The sequence below is a fragment of the Sinocyclocheilus rhinocerous genome, unplaced genomic scaffold, assembly GCF_001515625.1.
Source record: "Sinocyclocheilus rhinocerous isolate Xijiao unplaced genomic scaffold, SAMN03320098_v1.1 scaffold111, whole genome shotgun sequence".
In the NCBI taxonomy this organism is placed as follows: domain Eukaryota; kingdom Metazoa; phylum Chordata; class Actinopteri; order Cypriniformes; family Cyprinidae; genus Sinocyclocheilus; species Sinocyclocheilus rhinocerous.
In genome coordinates, this window is record NW_015642811.1 from 1381110 (window position 1) to 1401206 (window position 20097).

General features: G+C 37.1%; 3 protein-coding genes across 5 annotated transcripts; 1 reads left to right on the forward strand and 2 right to left on the reverse strand.

Annotated features, from left to right (window-relative positions):
- Positions 1-1735: 1735 nt before the first annotated feature.
- Positions 1736-9602, forward strand: LOC107756489 (N-terminal kinase-like protein). Its single transcript, XM_016573636.1, has 18 exons — positions 1736-1931; positions 2740-2880; positions 3158-3280; positions 3368-3588; positions 3747-3837; positions 3962-4117; positions 4641-4799; positions 4918-5025; positions 5153-5266; positions 5408-5563; positions 5653-5841; positions 5971-6046; positions 6589-6783; positions 7310-7428; positions 7563-7643; positions 7998-8339; positions 8434-8512; positions 8639-9602. The coding sequence occupies exons 1-18, from the start codon at positions 1824-1826 to the stop codon at positions 8761-8763; spliced, it is 2583 nt and encodes an 860-aa protein (XP_016429122.1). The 5' UTR covers positions 1736-1823; the 3' UTR covers positions 8764-9602.
- Positions 9603-11652: 2050 nt separating this feature from the next.
- Positions 11653-13714, reverse strand: LOC107756446 (HRAS-like suppressor 3). 2 transcript variants are annotated; one of them, XM_016573551.1, is made up of 5 exons: positions 13596-13714; positions 13219-13274; positions 12783-12888; positions 12382-12650; positions 11653-12184 (listed from the first exon to the last, which is right to left on the reverse strand). In XM_016573551.1, exons 2-5 carry the CDS (start codon positions 13231-13233, stop codon positions 12065-12067), a joined length of 510 nt encoding a protein of 169 aa, XP_016429037.1. In that variant the 5' UTR covers positions 13234-13274; positions 13596-13714; the 3' UTR covers positions 11653-12064. The 2 variants fall into 2 exon arrangements, with proteins under 2 accessions (XP_016429037.1, XP_016429038.1); XM_016573552.1 differs by having other exon boundaries at positions 13219-13286.
- Positions 13715-15218: 1504 nt separating this feature from the next.
- LOC107756493 (HRAS-like suppressor 3) lies at positions 15219-19944 on the reverse strand. Of its 2 annotated transcripts, XM_016573640.1 has the most exons (6): positions 19885-19944; positions 19356-19387; positions 18861-18969; positions 18478-18746; positions 18126-18266; positions 15219-15302 (listed from the first exon to the last, which is right to left on the reverse strand). In XM_016573640.1, exons 2-5 carry the CDS (start codon positions 19362-19364, stop codon positions 18147-18149), a joined length of 507 nt encoding a protein of 168 aa, XP_016429126.1. In that variant the 5' UTR covers positions 19365-19387; positions 19885-19944; the 3' UTR covers positions 15219-15302; positions 18126-18146. The 2 variants fall into 2 exon arrangements, with proteins under 2 accessions (XP_016429126.1, XP_016429125.1); XM_016573639.1 differs by lacking the exon at positions 15219-15302 and having other exon boundaries at positions 17638-18266.
- Between the last annotated feature and the right edge of the window lie 153 nt (positions 19945-20097).

Here is a 20097-nt window from a genome sequence, read left to right on the forward strand (position 1 = left end):
AATGCATTGGGTCAGCTGGCCAATCAGAGCAGTCTGCTCTGATTGGCCAATCACAATGCACTGGGTTAGCTGGCCAATCAGAGCAGACTGCGCTTGTCAAAGGAGGGGGCTTTGTAGAAAACGAAGCGTTTGAGGGAGGCGGGGCATAGAGGACCTACAATAATGTACAGTATTTTGAAAAATAATGTGTTTTTTGAACATTAAAGCATGTCAACATATTCTGTTACACCAAATACACAAAATAATGATATTTAAAATAGCATCATATGACCCTTTTAACTTTTATAAAGAATATCTCTTTGGATTTGAGACTTTAGTCTTTGCAACTTTACAGATCTTCATGCGCCAAGAGCTTGTAACACTCCAAAGAGAAAGGAAAACTTGAAATCGCATCATATGACCCATTTAATGAAATTCATGGCAATAATAACACTTAGCCTATAATATAATGTAACATACAGTCATGGTCAGAATTGTTGGTACCCTTGGTAAATATGATTTTTTTAAAAAAGGCTGTGAAAATAAATCTGCATTGTTTATCCATTTGATCTTTCCTTAAAAAATTATAATTAAAAAAAATTTGAAGTAAAAAAAAAAATGAAAGGGGAAAATCACATTGTGAAATAAATCATTTTCTCTAATACACAATTATTGTTACCCTTCTTATGAGTAAAATATCTTTAAAGTACCGGTATATGTTTTTTTTTATCACCAGGGTGACTAGGAACATGAAATTATCCAACCATGACTTTTCTATTTCACAGGAGTATAAATATGAGGTAATACAAAGGCCAAATTCCCTTAATCATTCATCACAATGAGAAAAAAACAAAGAATATAGTTCAGGGCCCGTATTCACAAAACATTTTATCTTACCACTAATCCATGTGGCATCAGTGGTTCAACCGTAATTTTAAGAAGCTAGAAGAATACTTTTTGTGCGCAAAGAAAACAAAAATAACTTTATTCAACAATTCGTATGCTCTCAACCGAAAACAAACTCCAACATATAAATTGCGAGACACTACTGGAACTTCAAACAGGACTGGGTTCTATGGTCAGATAAAAATTAAAAATGTGCTTTTTAGCAGCAAACACTCAAGATGGGTTTGGTGCACACAGGAGAAAAAAGTACCCCATGTGTACAATGAAATATATTTCTGTATCTTTAATGTTGTGGGCCTATTTTTCTGCCAGAGGTCCTGGACATCTTGTTCAGATACATGGCATCACGGATGGATTCAATTACCGTAAATACCAACAGACAAAATTAATTAAAAATTGGCTGTTAATGCTAGAAATCTTATAATGGGCCAAGGTTGGATCAATGATCCAAAAACAAACATAAATAATAATAATTATATATATATATATTATAATAATTAATAACAGTTTCCTGACCTGAACCCTATAGAAAATGAGTGGGGTAAACTGAAGAGAAGGAGCACCAACACGGAGCTAGGAATCTAAAGGGTCTGGAGAGATTCTAGATGAAGGAATGTTCTCTGATCTCTTGTCAGGTGTTCTCCAAACATATCAAGCATTATAGGTAAAGACTCAGAGCTGGTATCTTGGCAAAAGGATGATGCAAAAAGTATTGAATAAAAGATTGCCATTAATTGTGGCCAAAGTGTATTAGAGAAAAACATTTATTTCATAATGAGATTTCCCCCCATTTTAAATTGAACAATGAATAAACTAACCTACAAACAGGATCATTGTGTCACATGGCCTGGTGGCTTGTTGGTCGCGGAGCAGTCGCGCCCTCTGTTGGTTTGCTGTCAGTCCTACAGCAACATCGTAGGCTGGATTGACGGGGAAGGATGTGGTCCTTTTTCGCACGGGATCCTATCAAAGACTTCAACTATGAGATTTTACCCGAAAACCAAGAAAAGTCAGGCATATGGACCCTTAGTCGGGGCAAGCGCAAGGTAAAATGAGTTGACACATAATATAAAGCATGTAGTGTCGCAGCAGGCCGCTGAAGCCTCGGTCTAAAGTTTAGCTACGTCCCGCGTAGCGTTGAGCAGTAAAGCAAATATAAAAAGCTCAAAACACCCTGAAATTCTTTGTAGGATTATATGTTTTAATAGGCAGTACTAAATATCTTTAGATGCGCATTTGTTTCAATATAAGGACCACTTATAACACAAACTAGGTTTCTTTTGTCATCCTTTCACCACAGTAACGTTAACGTATATATCGTTCCTGTGGCCACGTCAACAGAAAACTGCAGACACATTAAACGGCTTAATAATGATCTTATGACTAAGTACAGTTGTTAGTATTCATTTGTTTGTGTGTTTCCTTTTATTTTTTTATTTGTAGTCTGTCATCGCTCATTGTATTATGTATGATTATATAAATTGCTGAGAAAGGTGCAGTGTTTGTATTTACTGTACACGTGTCCTGACAGGCCATATTAATAACTGTATCACATCATCATTCACCAGAATTACCTATGTCATATCAGTAATTGTATCTGATCGTCATTTACTAAGTTTACTGGCGGGCATCAGTAACTATCTGATCAGCATTATAATGGCAGCTCAAACATCAGGGAGGGTTCTTACTGTAATGTTATTGACTAAAGGCTATATATCAGTTGTTTCGTTCATTTGAAGACTAGTCAATATAATCACGACATTCTGGGTTTTCCAAATCTAATTGCACTAGTCTTCTTGGCCAACTATAGATGAATTGTAACTTAAGTTAACTAGTACCCCCTCTTTATTCCAGACAACTGGTGAGCCAGTGTCAGTCTTCGTGTATGAGGTTTCCCAGGGAACAGAGGAGCAGACACAGCTGGCTAAAGCAGCTTTCAAACGCACAAAAACTCTCAGACATCCCAACATCTTGTCTTACGTAGATGGGTTAGAGGTAAGGATCCCATGAAATGATGTTGTTTATCAATGTGATGATGAACCATAAGGGGATTGTTCTCTTGAAGCAATCTTGGTTATTTAGGTTGAGGTGAGCTTTGTGAATGTAACCCCTTGTCAGTTAAATATACTTGAATCCCAGAATACAAATATTCTAGTAACTTTTTGTTAGTGGGGGATTTTACACAAACTGAGGTTTGACGGTCAAGATTTATCCCGATTGCATTAAAAAGCCATTTTTATGAAAACTCCTGTCTTTTCCTGTTTGGCGTCAGACAGAGAAAAGCTTGTACATCGTCACAGAGCCAGTGACGACTCTGGCTGCTCACCTGAAGCTCCAGGCGGAGAAGGGAGGTGCGAGTGATTTAGAGGTGTCATGGGGCCTTCATCAGATTGTCGTAAGTTGTGAAGGCATGGACTAAAATGAAATTATTGTTCAATCATTAGTTAAATTACTCAGTTTGCTGTCACTCCTTTCCCATCAGAAAGCACTGAGCTTCTTGGTGAACGATTGCCATCTCAACCATAATAACTTGGGCATGTGGGCTGTCTTTGTGGACCGTGCTGGTGAATGGAAACTTGGAGGGTTGGATCATGTGACCTCAGACCAGGGAGACTCCACTTCCTTACCGCCACCTAAAGTGATCAGCCCCGACTTAGAGAGATATGACCCTCCAGAGAGCCCTGGCAATGGTGGAGATAAATGGTACAGGCAGAAATCTCCTATTCTTTAGTTCAGCCCATACGTTTCCTATAGGTTATGAAATTTTTAAATTGGCTTGACTTTCAATCAAGTAAAATAAAAATTTAGTAAAATGCATATTTAATAAACTATAGCTTATTGTTGTGTCTGTACCATCTCAGGACAGGGGACGTATGGCGTCTCGGTTGTCTAATTTGGGAAGTATTTAATGGAAGTTTACCACGTGCCTCCTCGTTACGATCTCTCGGCAAGGTACTAGGGCATTTTTGCTTAACTAGTTGTGCAATAACAACTTTCTTCAGTAGTTTTGATTATTACATACAGAATAAAAGCTATTTATACTCCGAGTCTTTCAAATCACTTTCTTTACTTATAGATTCCAAAGCAGTTAGTGCCGCATTACTGTGAGTTAGTTGGAGCAAACCCAAAGATTCGTCCCAACCCTGCACGTTTCTTACTGAACTGCAGATCTCCTGGAGGCTTTATGAACAACAGCTTTGTGGAGAGCTGTCTGTTTCTGGAAGAGATACAGGTATTTAAACAGTTGTGTGTTTGTCTTTTTCTGTGAGCCTGTATTGTGTTGTATTACACTAACATTCAAAAGTTTGGTGTTGGTAATTCTAATATGCGGATTTGGGGCTCGAGGCATTTCTTATTACCAGTATTGCTGGTACAACTGTGCTGCATAGTATTTTTTGGAAACTCTTCAGGATTCTTTGATGAATAGAAAGTTCGAAAGAACAGCATTTAATGAATGGAAATCTTGATGTAAACATCTTTATTGTCATCTTTCATCGATTTAATGCATCCATTCCTTGCTGAACCACCCTCAAATATTTTAACAGTAATGTATATTTATGAATATGCTTTGATAAATGAATAATTCAGATGTTATAAATCTTTTATGTAAAATGATAAAACAGTATGTTGAATGATCAGGCTATTTGTGTGGGTTGTGTTGTTTTTATGTGTTTTCATTAATACTGTAACATGATTACCATAGATTTAGGTCAGATAAGTCACATAAAAGCTTGTTTGTTTGTGTGTTCATGTAGATTAAAGAACCTGCAGAGAAGCAGCAGTTTTTCCAGGACCTAAGTGAAAATCTCGACTCTTTTCCTGAAGATTTCTGTAAACATAAAGTGCTGCCCCAGCTCCTTACAGCCTTCGAGTTCGGCAATGCTGGCGCTGTCGTCCTCACTCCATTATTTAAGGTGATAGACATTTTTGGTATTGCATTAATGCTTAACCATGTTGTACATTATCTTCAGAGCATCTTATCCAAAAGGTTTAAGTTTCTTTAATAAAGTTCTGATATTTTGTTTGTGTTAGGTAGGGAAGTATTTGTCAGCTGAGGAGTACCAGCAGAAAATCATCCCAGTCATAGTGAAGATGTTCTCCTCTACCGACCGTGCCATGAGGATACGACTGCTACAGCAGGTACATTAGAGTTTTCTACATTAGAGTTTCGTCATACCAAAGTCTTACCCAAACTCTCTGACTCTATCATACACACTGTCTCAGTTCTAAATGTATTCTTTTTTCTATTTGTCTCTCTTTTTTCCAGATGGAGCAGTTTATTCAGTATTTGAATGAAGCAGCAGTTAACTCACAGATTTTTCCACACGTGGTTCATGGCTTCACAGACACAAACCCTGCCATCCGAGAGCAGACTGTAAAGGTATTTGTATGCTCCATCTTCTCTCCTTTCCAGTGTTTTGACCCTCAGTGTAACTGATGTTGGCATATTTATACATTTACATTTATGCATTTAGCAAACACTTTTAAATAATGTTTCTTTTAATTTCTTTTTCTCTTGTAGTCCATGCTACTGTTGGCCCCTAAATTAAATGAAACCAATTTAAATCAAGAGTTGATGCGTCACTTTGCACGACTCCAGGCCCGGGACGATCAGGGCCCCATCCGCTGCAACACCACCGTTTGCCTGGGCAAAATTGCCCCCTACCTCAATGCTGGGGTAACTGCATCTAAAACCCATAATCCTTCACTTGTCAGGCATATTGTTTCATCTCAATGACCATCTTTTTTCCGATGCTTTTTTCTCAGATGCGCCAGCGTGTATTAATCTCTGCATTCTCACGGGCAACTAAAGACCCGTTTTCTGCCTCACGTGCAGCAGGCGTGCTGGGGTTTGCTGCCACCCATCAGTACTATAGTGTGGCAGAAAGCGCCAATCGTATTCTGCCCACACTGTGCACACTGACTGTGGACCCAGACAAAAACGTCAGAGATCAGGTAAAGAAAATGTACAGCAGAACTGATGTGCACACTGATACAGTATCTATTTTTATGTTCTGTGGTTTGGGTGTGTAATCCATCATTTTTAAAACAGACAATTTAACTTAAGTATTTCTGTTCCTGTAGGCGTTCAAAGCCATAAAAAGTTTCCTCAGTAAGCTGGAGACAGTTTCTGAAGACCCCTCTAAACTAGCTGAAATGGGTATAATGTTTTTAAAAGCATATTTGTGACCCTGGACCACAAAACCAGTCATAAGTAGCACAGGTATATTTGTAGCAATAGCCAACAATACATTGTATGGGTCAAAATGATAAATTTTTCTTTTATGCCAAAAATCATTAGGATATTAAGTAAAGATCATGTTCCATGAAGATATTTTGTAAATTTCCTACCATAAATATATAAAAGCTTAATTTTTGGTTAGTAATATGCATTGCTAAGGACTTCATTTGGACAACTTTAAAGAGGATTTTCTCAATATTTAGATTTTTTTGCAGCCTCAGATTTCAGATTTTCAAATTGTTTTGTCTAATATTGTCCTATCCTAACAAACCATATACATCAATGGAAAGCTTATTTATTCAGCTTTATTTAAAAAATTGACCCTTGTGACTGGTTTTGTGGTCCAGGGTCACATTTTGTCCCTTATCTTAAAGGGATAGTTTACTCAAAAATGTATAAAAAATTCAGTCTTCCCAAATGAAGGTAATTGAATAAAAATAATGCTAACGGTTCAATTGCAGAGAAGGATGTGACTGCATCGGCTCAGACAGGAGGCTCAGCTGCTACATGGGCAGGATGGGCGGTAACAGGTGTCTCATCTCTCACCTCCAAACTCATCCGAAATGCTCCGGCTGGTTCGGAGGCACCACCTGCTGAAAACAACCCTGTCCCTCAACCTGCTGCTGGACCAGTACCCACAAATACCGCAAGCAAAGGTGTGCAACAAGACAGAAGCTATGTCTCATGTCAAAGGCTGCACCCGGTGTAGGTCACATTTGTCACATGCATACATCAAGGATGTCTCATTTAAAAAAAATAAAATAACCATTATAAAATTGCCTGTTACTTCGAATGAAGCGTAAATGACTGTACTTTCTGTCTTTCTTTGGAATGTAATGGTTATTTTTCCTAAATGAGGCATCCTCAATGACATATGCAGCCAACAAATATGACTTCCTGAGGAAATAGCCTTCCAATTTAGACAGCTAAAGTATGATAAATTAAGGAAGTGGAATGAAGATTATCAAGGAAGTAAATCTTTAGTTATAAGCAAAATGATTTAACAAGTATGATTTTAGATTGATTACAGTTATTTTATAACCTAGTTTCAACCTACCAAACAGCTTTAAATCTGCAATCTTATTAGATTTAATTTTTTCAAATAAAATTATGAGCAGAAATAAACATTAAAATGAGTGGCACCAAGTTTATTATCTCATCAACTTCCTCTTTTCCTGTTAGGGCCAGAAATGAGAGCACAGACGTCAGGTGCACGTGGGATCCAATCAGAGACATCAACTGAGGAGACAGTGGAGCCAGATAGGGATCGGTGGGATGATGAAGATTGGGGAAGCCTTGAGGTGAAAGATGGTTATTCAAATTATGTAAAGTCTCTGGTGTTTTTTCAGTGCTTGACATTTTATAGTGTTAAAAGTTATCTTACACATGAATACTAAAGAAATTTGAATAATTCCTTATCTCTGTGCACCCACAGGACCCTGAAAAAGTCCAAACAGATCCAGACGATTGGCATTCTGATTGGTCGGCAATGTCATCAACACAGAAGAAAAGCAGTGTAAGTGATTTGCATTAGTGTAGCTTATCGAATAAAAGATCACTATTATCCTTCTTGATTTATTCAGCGTTTGCTTTGTGCAAGTGTTGAGGACATATATACAATATCCTTTCTTAAAATTACTAAATGGAAAAACTTTACAGGTTTTTTAACCATATTCGTTCTACAGTGGTTGTCTGAGATGGGATTTTCAATATATTTTATAAAAATATTTCAAAATATATCGAGAATATTTTACGTGCATTGCAATATAATGATCAAATGAGACAATTCTATTCATTCAAATGTTACTTCACAAATAAATGATGTATTCTCCATTAATAAGGCTAAACTACTCTTGTCATGTTTCCATAGGTGGGCCGGAAGTCCTCTGAGGCAGTCAAGAAGCAGAGTTCTGATTGGAGCTCTGGCTGGGATGCCGATGACAGCTGGTCTAATGAGAAAGACGCAGATGGTCAGGGTCAAAGTTCACCTGCTGATGAGGGCTGGGGTAATGACTGGGATGAGGATGGAAGTCTGGCTGAGAGTTTCACCCCAACACCTCGAAGTGTAGCCTCAACCGGAGCTCCAAAGAGTGGCAGATTAAGCTCTGCACAGGAAGGGGTACGATTGGCCAGCGATTGTAAATGGGATGGAGCGGAAGGAAAATCAACAACATCCGATCTGTTGTCCAGTGTGTCACAACGAAGTACTACGGTAAGTCTCTGGTAGAGGTATTTCCTTTCATTGTAAATTGCTAAATGTTATAGTTCCCTCCCGGTGTATAATGTTTGTGTTTTTTTGTCCACAGAAGTCTGATGGCTGGGACGCAGACAGTGCTGGAGACTGGGGAACAGAAGAAAACTGGGAGTCACTGGATGGAGATCAGGGTCAGAGACATTTGTTTTCCAGTTTATGCACTTAAACCAGCGTATTAAAATGCAGATTCATTCTTGTGTTTTCAGTTAGAAAATATAGAATGTGCATCACAAATAACCATGCTTTCACTCCCTCAGGTTTAAGTAAAGCAGAATTAGCAAAGAAGAAACGAGAAGAGCGGCGGAAGGAGCTGGAGGCCAAACGGGCAGAGCGCAAGGCGGCAAAGGGTCCTCTCAAACTGGGCGCACGCAAACTGGACTGAGCACTGGAGGTACAACAGATCATTGACACTTTGAAGATGAAGGGACTGCGAGATTTTAAAGAAACATTCCGTGATGTACGCTGGGCAACTTGGAAGAACTAAAATTCAGCCGTGTCTGCTGACTGAGGAACAGCTAACACACCTTAGACTATGATATACCTTTACTCTCCCCACAGTACCATGACTTTTATAATACACAATATCATAGTTTACTGAGTGTGCATGATTATTAGGAGTCGAGGAAATTTGAATAATATAATCCTATATATCTGTGTATGGATGTACACTGATTATACATTAACTAAGGACCACTTTACCCTGAATGCGGTCTTTGAGGACATGAAAATGGATGATGCAGAGAAAATCAAACATGTTAGCTGTTACTTAATCATGATCCTAAGATGGAACAATGCCATTACTAGTGCATGTATAAACACAGATTAATATTTTCGAAACAAAGGATTCACTTGACCAAAAAACATTGTAACTCATGAAAGGTGTTTTGTTCTTTCTTTGTTTGCCATATGACAGGGTGAGGGTGGATGTGCTTGTTGGTTTGTGCCTTCTTTTGCGTTCCAAGTAGGCGGTACTGATTATGTTGTAAAATAAACTAATCAACAGATGATTTTAGTTAATGAGACAGTCTGTGAAATCTGGTGCAATATTTTCAGAAGGGGTAATTAATGTACTGTACACACAGATGTAAAATCCAACTTCATATGTATTATAATAAAGAAGAGCAGTCTGTCTTTGGAAATGTGCTATACAGAATCATGTTGCTCAATTGCTATGATTCACAGAACTTAGTCCAGCAAATGGTAACAAAGGTCTCACTGAACTGCCAGAAACACAGTGTTGCCTTCTAAAAATACATAACAGAAGAAGTGGTGAGATTTATTTTCTACAGTCATCAAAAATCTAGAAATATCAAGGAATTTAATATTATAATTCCCAGGCCTAAAAAACACTGGTAGTGTTCAACTCTAAAATATTTAATTAGCTGAATTGTCTATACAATATTTTCTATATAAAATCAAAAAAAAATAAAAAATCTAAAAATCCTTATGTGGGAATGACAAGGGTTGGGCAAAGTTATGGAAAGTTATTGGTCAGAAGGTTTAGTATAACCCTGTGATTAAAATTGAAAGAATTTAGGGTTGAAATGCATTACTGGCTTATGAACATAACTCAGGAAGAAAGGTTTCTTCAATTCAAAGTACTGGACAGTAAGACTAATGTATTTATTTCAATCTCATTTCCTTATCTTTGGCCAGCGCTATATTTGTAAATGTTTATTTAAGGAGTGGTGGCAAATCCAACAGCCAAAGATGATGTCAGATTATAATTGCACAGTATGGTAATTGTTATCTTTCATTAATGTTGTTTACTTTCATTATGTAGTTGACCCTTGTCTTAATGGATATGAGTGCGGTGTCAATTTTGTTTGATCCCATTCACTTTCAAGTGCCTCACCATTACCTTGATGATTACTTTTTTTCCTAAAGAGAATAATCAAAATGACATTTTGTGTTAATCAACATACCACAAAATGAGTTTAACCTTAACCATTAAAGGGGTCATATGATGTTGCTAAAAAGAACATTATTTTGTGTATTTGGTGTAATGAAATGTGTTTATGGGATTTAAGGTTAAAAAAACACATTATTTTCCACATACTGTACATTATTGTTTCTCCTCTATGCCCCGCCTTTCTGAAACGCGTCAATTTTTACAAAGCTCATTGTTCTGAAAAGCAAGGTGTGCTGTGATTGGACAGCTATCCAGTGCGTTGTGATTGGCCGAATACCTCAAGCATGTGACGGAAATGTTACGCCCCTCACATACCGTGTCCGGCCGGAGCGACGAGACATAAACATTAAAACCCATTACAAACGAGGCATTTGTTGCATCCAGTGGGGACATAATTACGGATTATAATGACTTATACTGTATTTTTACGCGTTGCGTTGCATCGTAAACATAAAACCATGCCTTCATTTGTGATCGGAGAAATGACAAACTTAATCACTGATTTCTAGTTGTGTCCTCTTTTGGAAGGCCAAACAAAATAGTTTCGCTTTCAGGCCGGCGGCGGATTCAACGAAGGAGCGGCGGGTGGGCTTGCGGCAACCACATGTGACGACCCCGGGCTGGACTCCGCTTCGTCCACGGTGAAAGCCGATCCGGCGATCCACAGCGCAAAGTTGATGTATTTCCTCAGCGACCAGCACGGATCAGCTCCAGGCATGACGAAGCAGATATCGTCCTCTTTTGGAAGGCCAAACAAAGTAGTTTCGCTTTCACAACGAAACACACAGCGCCTTCACGACATGGCGGCGGCAGCAGCAACAATACTACAGCGAGAATAAAAGTTATGCCTTCTTTCTTTACGTGAACATTTGGGCGGCGTTATGCAAATCTTCCCGCATAGTGACGTAGACATGTGGGGGCGTGTTAGAACGAGCCATTTTAGGTAGGCGTGGCTGACTCTTAACTTTTATAAATAATATCTCTTTGGATTTGAGACTTTAGAGCTTGTAACACTCCAAAGAGAAAGGAAAAATTGAAATCGCATCATATGACCCCTTTAATGAGAAATTCATTTGATCCATTACAGGTATTTAACACAATGTCTCTGATGTTGTTGTCCAATTGCTATGCTTCCCACTGCTTTGCTGTCAGAAGAATTTAGTCTAGCAAATGGTAACAAAGGTCCCATTGAGCTGATGTAAGGCAGGCCAGCTATGCAGAAACCTTCCGATTTTCTTGTGTAAATGATAATCTTGCACCATGGAACAACAGAATTAATTTAACAAGTAACATCTACGATATGCTGGTATAGTTTAATCACATTAAGAAATACACAAACACCTAGTATATGATGTCAAATATTTAATGGCACAAAAATAACATGCCAGTTTATTTTAGGATTTATTTGGTAAAATATTCAGCTTGCTATTTTATATTATATTATTTTAAAGTGCTTGAAGTGTTAATAGGAAACCAGTAGAAAGAGCAATGTGTGATATCAAAATTATTTAAATAAAATCTTTCATGCAGAGATTTGTCAGTAGCGAAACGCACCACTGTTAGCAAACAACAGAACAGATGGGGTTTTGTTTGGTTGCTGACAATCTCTTGTTCTGTTTAGGAATATTTCCATTTGTGCTCCTAAAACTAAGCCTGCCTAATCAATACATTAAATCTTTTAATTATTTCCATTAAGTGCAATAAACATTTTAAAGACTTTAAATATCAAAGGTCTCCACAACTGTGCTTTCACTTCTTCATTCCCCAGTCTTTACTGGTTCCGTTTCTGTTTGTCTTTTGAGCCAAATATGGCTGCAGCAGCAGCAAGAACCGCAAAGGTAGCTGCTGCAGCAAGACTAACTCCAACACCGATCTCCACCACTTTCCGCACCTATGACAATGGACAGAAAGTATTATATTAATTCACTGTATGATAAGAAAAGCTCCCATCACTGTTGCCTAAATCAATATTAAATAGTTTACCATAAAACAGTGCTGCAATACTGTGATCTTCACATTTTTTGGAGAAATTACTGAAAGCACTATTCACTACTTCACACTATTACTTCTGTGATGTTTAAACTGTACCTGTCGGGACTGTGGTTTTCCGTATCTCAGCTCTGTAACAAAGTGCTCACAGTTCCCTCTAAAGACACAATATGGAAGTTCTTGTCCCAAAAAACGATGTGCATCCCGTAGAATCTCTCGAACAGGACGTGGCTCATATTTCTCATCTAGAAGGTTGTTGATACAGTATTCATCATTGCCAACTACTTCATAAAGTTCTTCTTTCTTCACTGTGGCTTTATCACATAATACTGACATCATACTGTAGGCTCCAGCTTCAGCATGTTCAGCTGAAGAGAAAGAAAAGCAAGTCTGTAAAGCGCTTGACCTTTACATGTCATTCTTGAGACTTAAATGGAATGTTTCGGACTGAATGCAAGTTAAGCTCAATAAACATAATTTGAGGCATGTAAAATACTCACAGGGAGGTGCCAGGTGAATCACATAACCTTCTCCAACATAAATAGCCCAGTGCTGATATGTGCCTCGGAAGATTTCAATAAGGTCTCCAGGCTCTGGCTTTTGATCCTCAAAGGGACACAATATCAGATGTCATATTTTGTTAAAGAGTCATTTAGATCGACAATAATATACCATACTGTTTGACTCAAATAACAGGTACTATTGCACTTGTGAATAGAAAAGAAAAATAAAGCAAAAGTGTGCTTGCTAGAGGTTCTGTAGCTTATAATAATAAAATTCCTCCATAACAGACCTTGAGCAATAAGCATACATAATTACCTAACTGTGCAACAGTACCAAACACTACGATTGCTTCAATAACAACAGCACTAAAATGATCTATTCGCCATTTACTGTTACATTTCAGTTCGTTTCAGATTATTAAAATGCATTTACCTTTGTCGGTGCCATGGCAACCTCAAAACACTGTTCTTCTTGTTTTTACTCTTATCCTAGGAGAGACACATAAACGACATTTGTGATCCGGACACAAGTTAATCTTTACCGTTACATTATGCATGTCGTTTATTTACGACTTTATGACTTTTAGATGGCAACAAATATGCGGCATATTCTTGAAAATTACATTAATCACATTTCTATGTAAGTGAATATAATAGGTTGGCGCATCGGGGGGGAAAAATCAGGTTATAGAAGCAGAGTCGACAAGCAGACGTCATGCAAAATAAACAAACTATCCAGGCTTCTGCGGTCTTCATTCCGTAATCGAGTAAGTAAGTAACCCTGTGGCATAACGAAGGAATCATACTTACAAATAATGATGTTTGTCTCGGTGAGCTACAATCCGTGTAACGTTATTCGCGTCTGAAGCAAAAATAGCATCATAGTCCAAACCAGCTGATGTGACTGTTGATGTCGACCAATCAGCTGCAGGGTCAATCGGCGCTGATAGAGATCATTGGTGGACGCGCTTAAAAGTGATATTGCTGTTCTAATTCATAATATAAACAATTTTACTCAGGACTAATTCCTTTGTACGTTTCAGGAGACTTATAAGAGCCGGATTACATTTAGGTGGCGGTGGCCACTTTTCCATTGTTGGACAAACAGTTACAGTAGGCCAGTTTCAATGGCCAATGTCAATGACTTAATAAACTTTAACCTAGGATTTAGAAATATGCAGTGGGTAATTTTGGGACTCACTCCATTTTATGCAGTGTTGTCAAGGACGATGTTGAGCACCAAATATTTGGATAATAATAACTCTCCTACACTTCAGAGGGCGGTAAGTGTATTGTAATGTTCCCAGTGGCGAAAGAATGTAGGTGTCTGGTGCGTCAGTCATTGAAACGGCGTTGAAATGGTTACAATCGAAACTTTTCCTTCACATTTCTACATTTGCAGTATTTATTCTGTATGTAAATAAAATATTATGCATGGAATATATACACACATAAACGATGTGGTGAGCAATCATACAGGTTACCAACAGCTAATGAAACATTGCTTCAGTTTATGGACGGACCTGTTTGTTATCTGTCTTGTTAAACTATGTTATCTGTATAAAGGAACAACGTGTGGTGCTCTTTTTTACTGTCATTATGGTGGTTTGTTCATTCTGATTCTCGGTTTTATTTATTTATAGGCATGATACAGTCTGCATATGTAGGCTACAAGTTCAGTCCAAATTAATAAAGGTTTAAACTTTTAATTTTGATTGTATTAGACAGTTATAAAAGTTTTTGAAAGGTCATTAGAAATGTATTATTTTAAAAAAAAAACCTGTAGACCACATTGCTCTATTGTTGAGTTACCAAATAAATTAATTGATTTTCTTATGGTATTACATGTTTAATTGTTCATTTAAATTACTTATTTAAATTGAGTAAAATGCACCAACAAAAATTACTGACTGAAATAATCAAAGGCCTCCACAATTGTACTTTTAGTTCTTCGTTTCCCACTGTTCACTGTCTGCTTCTCTTGTCTTTGAACCAAAAATGGCTACAGCAGCACCAAGAACTCCAACGCCAACCGCTATAGTAAGACCAACTTCTGTTTCCACATTTCGCACCCATGAGAATAAACATAAAGTATCTATATATTAACTGACTGTGTGTAAAGGTGTTGATTTTGTGACCTTAATCCTAATAATAAATTAATGTAAAATATTTCACCATAATACAGCCCTGTAATGCTGTGATTTTAAAATTTAAGACATTTATGAGTACAGTATAATTAATTAACATTCAGTTACAGTACTTGTGTGAATTGTCTCAATATGCCAGGTCATGCCAAACAGCTGTAGCTGGTGGGACTGTGGTTTTCTGTATCTCAGCTATATACCAAAGTGCTCACAGTTCCTTGAAAGCTTATATTTTTCATCCATAAGGTGGATGACATGGTAATCAATCATTATTGCCAACTACTTCATAAAGTTCTTCTTTCTTCATTGTGGCTTTTTTGTGCATTACTGACATCATACTGCTGGCCCCAGCTTGAGCATGTTCAGCTATCTGAAAGAAATGGAAACGTAAAAACAGTCAGGAGACTTAAAAACCACATCCAGTGTATTCAATATAATGGATGTGGTCTAAAAAAGAAAGAAGAGCATATGTGACCCTGGACCACAAAACCAGTCATAAGGGTCAATTTCTCGAAATTGAGATTTATAAATAATCTGTTGAACAACACCAAGGTGAGTAAATGATGACTGTAATTGTCATTATCATTATCAGTAGACATCATTTGAGACATGTAAATGACTCGCAGGGAGGTGCCAGGTGTATTACATAACCTTCACCAACATAAATAGCCCAGTGCTGATATGAGCCTGTGAAGATTTCATTGAGGTCTTCTCCTACATACTACATAATATCAGACCTCATATTTTGTAACATTTTTAAAGAGCCCTATAGGCTAGCTTGTCAATAATAATCATGTAATCAAGAAAAATTAACTGTGGTCTGATTACAAGTATTTTAAAATGTAATATATCCTAATTACAAGTACTTAATTTGTGCCCCCATTATGTCATTCGTCATGCTAGCCTGTGTGGATACTTATAAACCACGTGTTTTATAGCTAGTCCCGTGTTAGGTTGTGCCTCACTCTGGGTAGATAGATTACTTAGATGAATTGTAGTTTTTTACTGATTCCAAATTACATGACAAAAAAACGTAATTAATTTAAGTCCATGTTTGATAATATGTGAAGACCTTGGGTTAAAGTATCATCCTAAATTAAGCGTGAACAGTCAACATGGGCCTGGCCAATATGGGGGCCAGTGCGGTGGGCAGAGATATTTTTTCAAGTCCACTATAATGGACACCTGGACTGAAGCAACATAAAATTCCTTATATTTTAACTAGTTATCTTTAACCATATGCCCTGTCCAAAATACCCACACTTGTGGTCTTTGCACTTGTATGGAGCATATAATATGACAATGCTATTTGAATTTGAATTGTGTAAATTTTAATTATTGACAAGTGTCATTTAACAAAACTGAATTTTATGTGGCTTTTAACATCGTTCTGAATTAGATTTTTTTTTAAACTTGAATATTGAACACTTTTCGGAGATCATCTACTCTTCCCTGTGGATAACCTCTGGCCTACTTTCTCTATGATCTGAATTTCTGCGTATTGAATTTTGAATATTGAATCTGATGTTCCGAATTTCTTCTTCATCTTGAAAACTTGAAGCTGTATTTTTTTAAAACTGGATATTTGCAGTCTAACAATTCAGAACAAAAAATCTGCTGTCTATTAAAAAAACTGCCATAAAAAAATCAATTGTGTTAAATTTAAAATGTTCAATATTCAAGTTACAAAAAATCTGCTGTCTATTAAAAAAACTGCCATAAAAAAAATCAATTGTGTTAAATTTAAAATGTTCAATATTCAAGTTAAAAAAAATCTAATTCAGAACGATGTTAAAAGCCACATAAAATTCAGTTTTGTTAAATGACACTTGTCAATAATTCAAATTTACACAATTAAAATTCAAATAGCATTGTCATATTATAAGCTCCATACACTTGACCACATATTCGTCATATTTCTTGTATTTTGCCCAAGTGTTCAAGTTAGCATGAAGACCACAAACGTGTGTAGAACTTTTTATTACCTGATGGGACACACTTATAGTGTTGTAAAAATGCAAGTGTTTACAGAGCTTTATTTTACTTTCAATACTTTCCATTGTAAAATAAACTTCTAAATGTCTGTTCAGTAGTCCAACAGATGACACAATTTAATTTGTGGTGCTTCTAATTGAGTGATAAAAAGCAATTGCAAATGTTGTACAAATAAATATACTCATCTTTGCACCAATAAAATGTGCAATACTTTGTTTTACTATCAAATTATATATCTAATTATTATTAATATTTAACTTAGATTGGAAAGGTTTCTGTGACCTCTTGCGAGATCTCGGCAAAAAGTCTCCCGATTTATTTCCAGAACATGATGCATGATGGGATACAAAACCCTATTCGCACGGGATTAGTTTTACCGTGACCTCCAGTCATTTGTAATACCGTAATTGCGGAGGTTGTCTGTGATCTTAATCCTGTGTGAATCGGCCATGTCTGTAATTTGTAAAGTAAAAATTCCCCCGCAAATGACCTACCATATTTCGCCGAACACCGAGGTCCTGTGATAATATTAGTCCCGTGAAATAGGGTTTAAGCCTGGAATACCCCTCTGGATTTAGTGTGTGTTAAGGGCACTGCACTTTGGGGACAGTCTTGCACACGTACTTCCTGCCACATGCACGTGCTCCCAAGTGGCCAAGACCGCAAGTGTGGGTAATTGGACAGGGCAATAGTCATTTTCAGCTTTTTTTTTGTGTGAGGGATACATGAAGGATACACCTGATGCAAAACAGACTACTATAGATCCTTCAAATTAAGATGTCCTTCGAAAGGAGCTTGATGACATGCAGCCTTACTAGGATGTGTCCTACCAGTGGTGGTTCATGATGCCAGAGGCATCATGCCACTATATTCAGCTTTCTATATTTTGCTTTGTAATACACCGTTATAAAAGTGCTTGAAAGATCATTAGAAATCTAATAGAAAAATAAATGTGTGATATATATATATAAAAAAAAATAAAAATTTATCAGTGGACTATGGACTCATTGCTTTATTGTCGAGTTACCTTACACCATAAAAGATAATACACCATAAAAGATTTTACAGTCTATAATCTCTCCATTTGTACTCAAAACTAAGGCTGCCAATTTTTACATTTAAATTTAATGGTTTGTTTTAATGATTTAAAGTTAATAAAAAGCATCAAACAATTTACTGGCTTTAAATAATCCACTACTTTTAGTTCTTTATTTTTCACTGTTCATTGGGTCTGCTTCTCTTTGTCTTTTGAACCAAACATTTTTGAAATAGCATAAACAACGGCTCCAATGCCAATCCCTGCAACAGCAACTGCAGCAACAGTCTCCACTGCATCTCGTACCTATTAGAATAAACAGAAATTATCTATATTAATTCACTGTGAAAAGTTGTTGCTTTTGCGACATTAGCCTATAACAAATCAATTAAAAATATTTTACCATAAAACATACCAATCCAGTGATTTGCAAATTTGAGACATTTATGAGTCTCAATTCAGTTACAGTACTTGTGTGAATAATCTCAATATGCCAGGTCATGCCAAACAGCTGTACCTGTCGGGACTGTGGTTCTCCGTATCTCAGCTCTGTAACAAAGTGCTCACAGTTACTTGTAAACACACTATATGGAAGCTCTTTTCCCAAAAAACGATGTGCATCCCGTAGAATCTCTCGAACAGGACGTGGCTTATATTTCTCATCTAGAAGGTTGTTGATACAGTATTCATCATTGCCAACTACTTCATAAAGTTCTTCTTTCTTCACTGTGGCTTTATCACATAATACTGACATCATACTGTAGGCTCCAGCTTGAGCATGTTCAGCTGAAGAGAAAGAAAAGGAAAAAGTAAAAGCAATCATGAGACTTAAATGGAATGTTTCGGACTGAATGCAAGTTAAGCTCAATAAACATAATTTGAGGCATGTAAAATACTCACAGGGAGGTGCCAGGTGAATCACATAACCTTCCCCAACATAAATAGCCCAGTGCTGATATGTGCCTCGGAAGATTTCAATAAGGTCTCCGGGCTCTGGCTTTTTCTCGTACTATGAGACAATATCAGGAGAAAGAAAAGAAAAGAAAAGAAAGTAAGGAAGGGAGTCATCTGTCAGAAACGTAGGCTAATATTGTTTAACTGATATAACGCAATACCATTGCACTTGTGAATAGGCTAGATAAAATCCCAAAAGTGAAACTGTACGCAAGATCTCGGTTACCGTAATAAAACTGCTTTGCGACAGACCTCGAGCAGTAAGTTTAGTAACAGCACAAAAATATCTATTTGCAACGTGAGCGTTCCCTTACGAAAATTAACCATGGTTTTATTGTAGTAAAAATGAAGTAATCATGTTTTTTGGTTCATGTTTTTGTAGTAAAACCATGGTTAATTTTCGTAAGGGAATTCATTCTTCCCATTAATTAAAATATTTACCTTAGCCATGGCGACCTCAAACTTTCACTTTCCTGTTAGAAACACATAACAAAGCATTTTTTATGGGACAATTTAAATCTCTACGTCAGGGAACACATTCTCTAAATTACACAAATCACTTTTTTATGTACATTAATGTAAAGCAGGGCTGTCCAAACTCGGTCCTGAAGGGCCGGTGTCCTGCAGAGTTTAGCTCCAACCCTAATTAAACACACCCGAATCAGCTAAACAAGCTCTTTCTAGGCATAGAAACTTCCAGTCAGGTGTGTTGAGGCAAGTTGGAGCTAAACTCTGCAGGACACCGGCCCTCCAGGACGGAGTTTGGACAGCCCTGATGTAAAGGCTATCGTAATTAAATTAATTTGAATAATCGGAAATAAACATCAGCTGGTAGGAGCAACTCGACACTTCGGTCTTCCTAAAACAAACTAACAAAGTCTGCGCTCTACGATTCATGCTTTGAACAAGTATTCATAATCGAGTACGAGAGTTACACTGTGGTCTTAACTAATTAGGGTATTATACTTACAAGTACGTAACCTTTGTCGCAGTGATGCTCCTGAAGTAAAATCAGAGAATATATCGCGCTACTCGACCAATCAGATACATTCAGTGCGGATAGCGACGCCCTTAAAAGGTGTTGGTGTTCTTCTGAAACAATTAAAAAATATATGTAGTACTTTTATTGACGTTTTATTTAAATTATTTTCATCCAGAAGACTGCTTTTAGTACGTTTAAGAC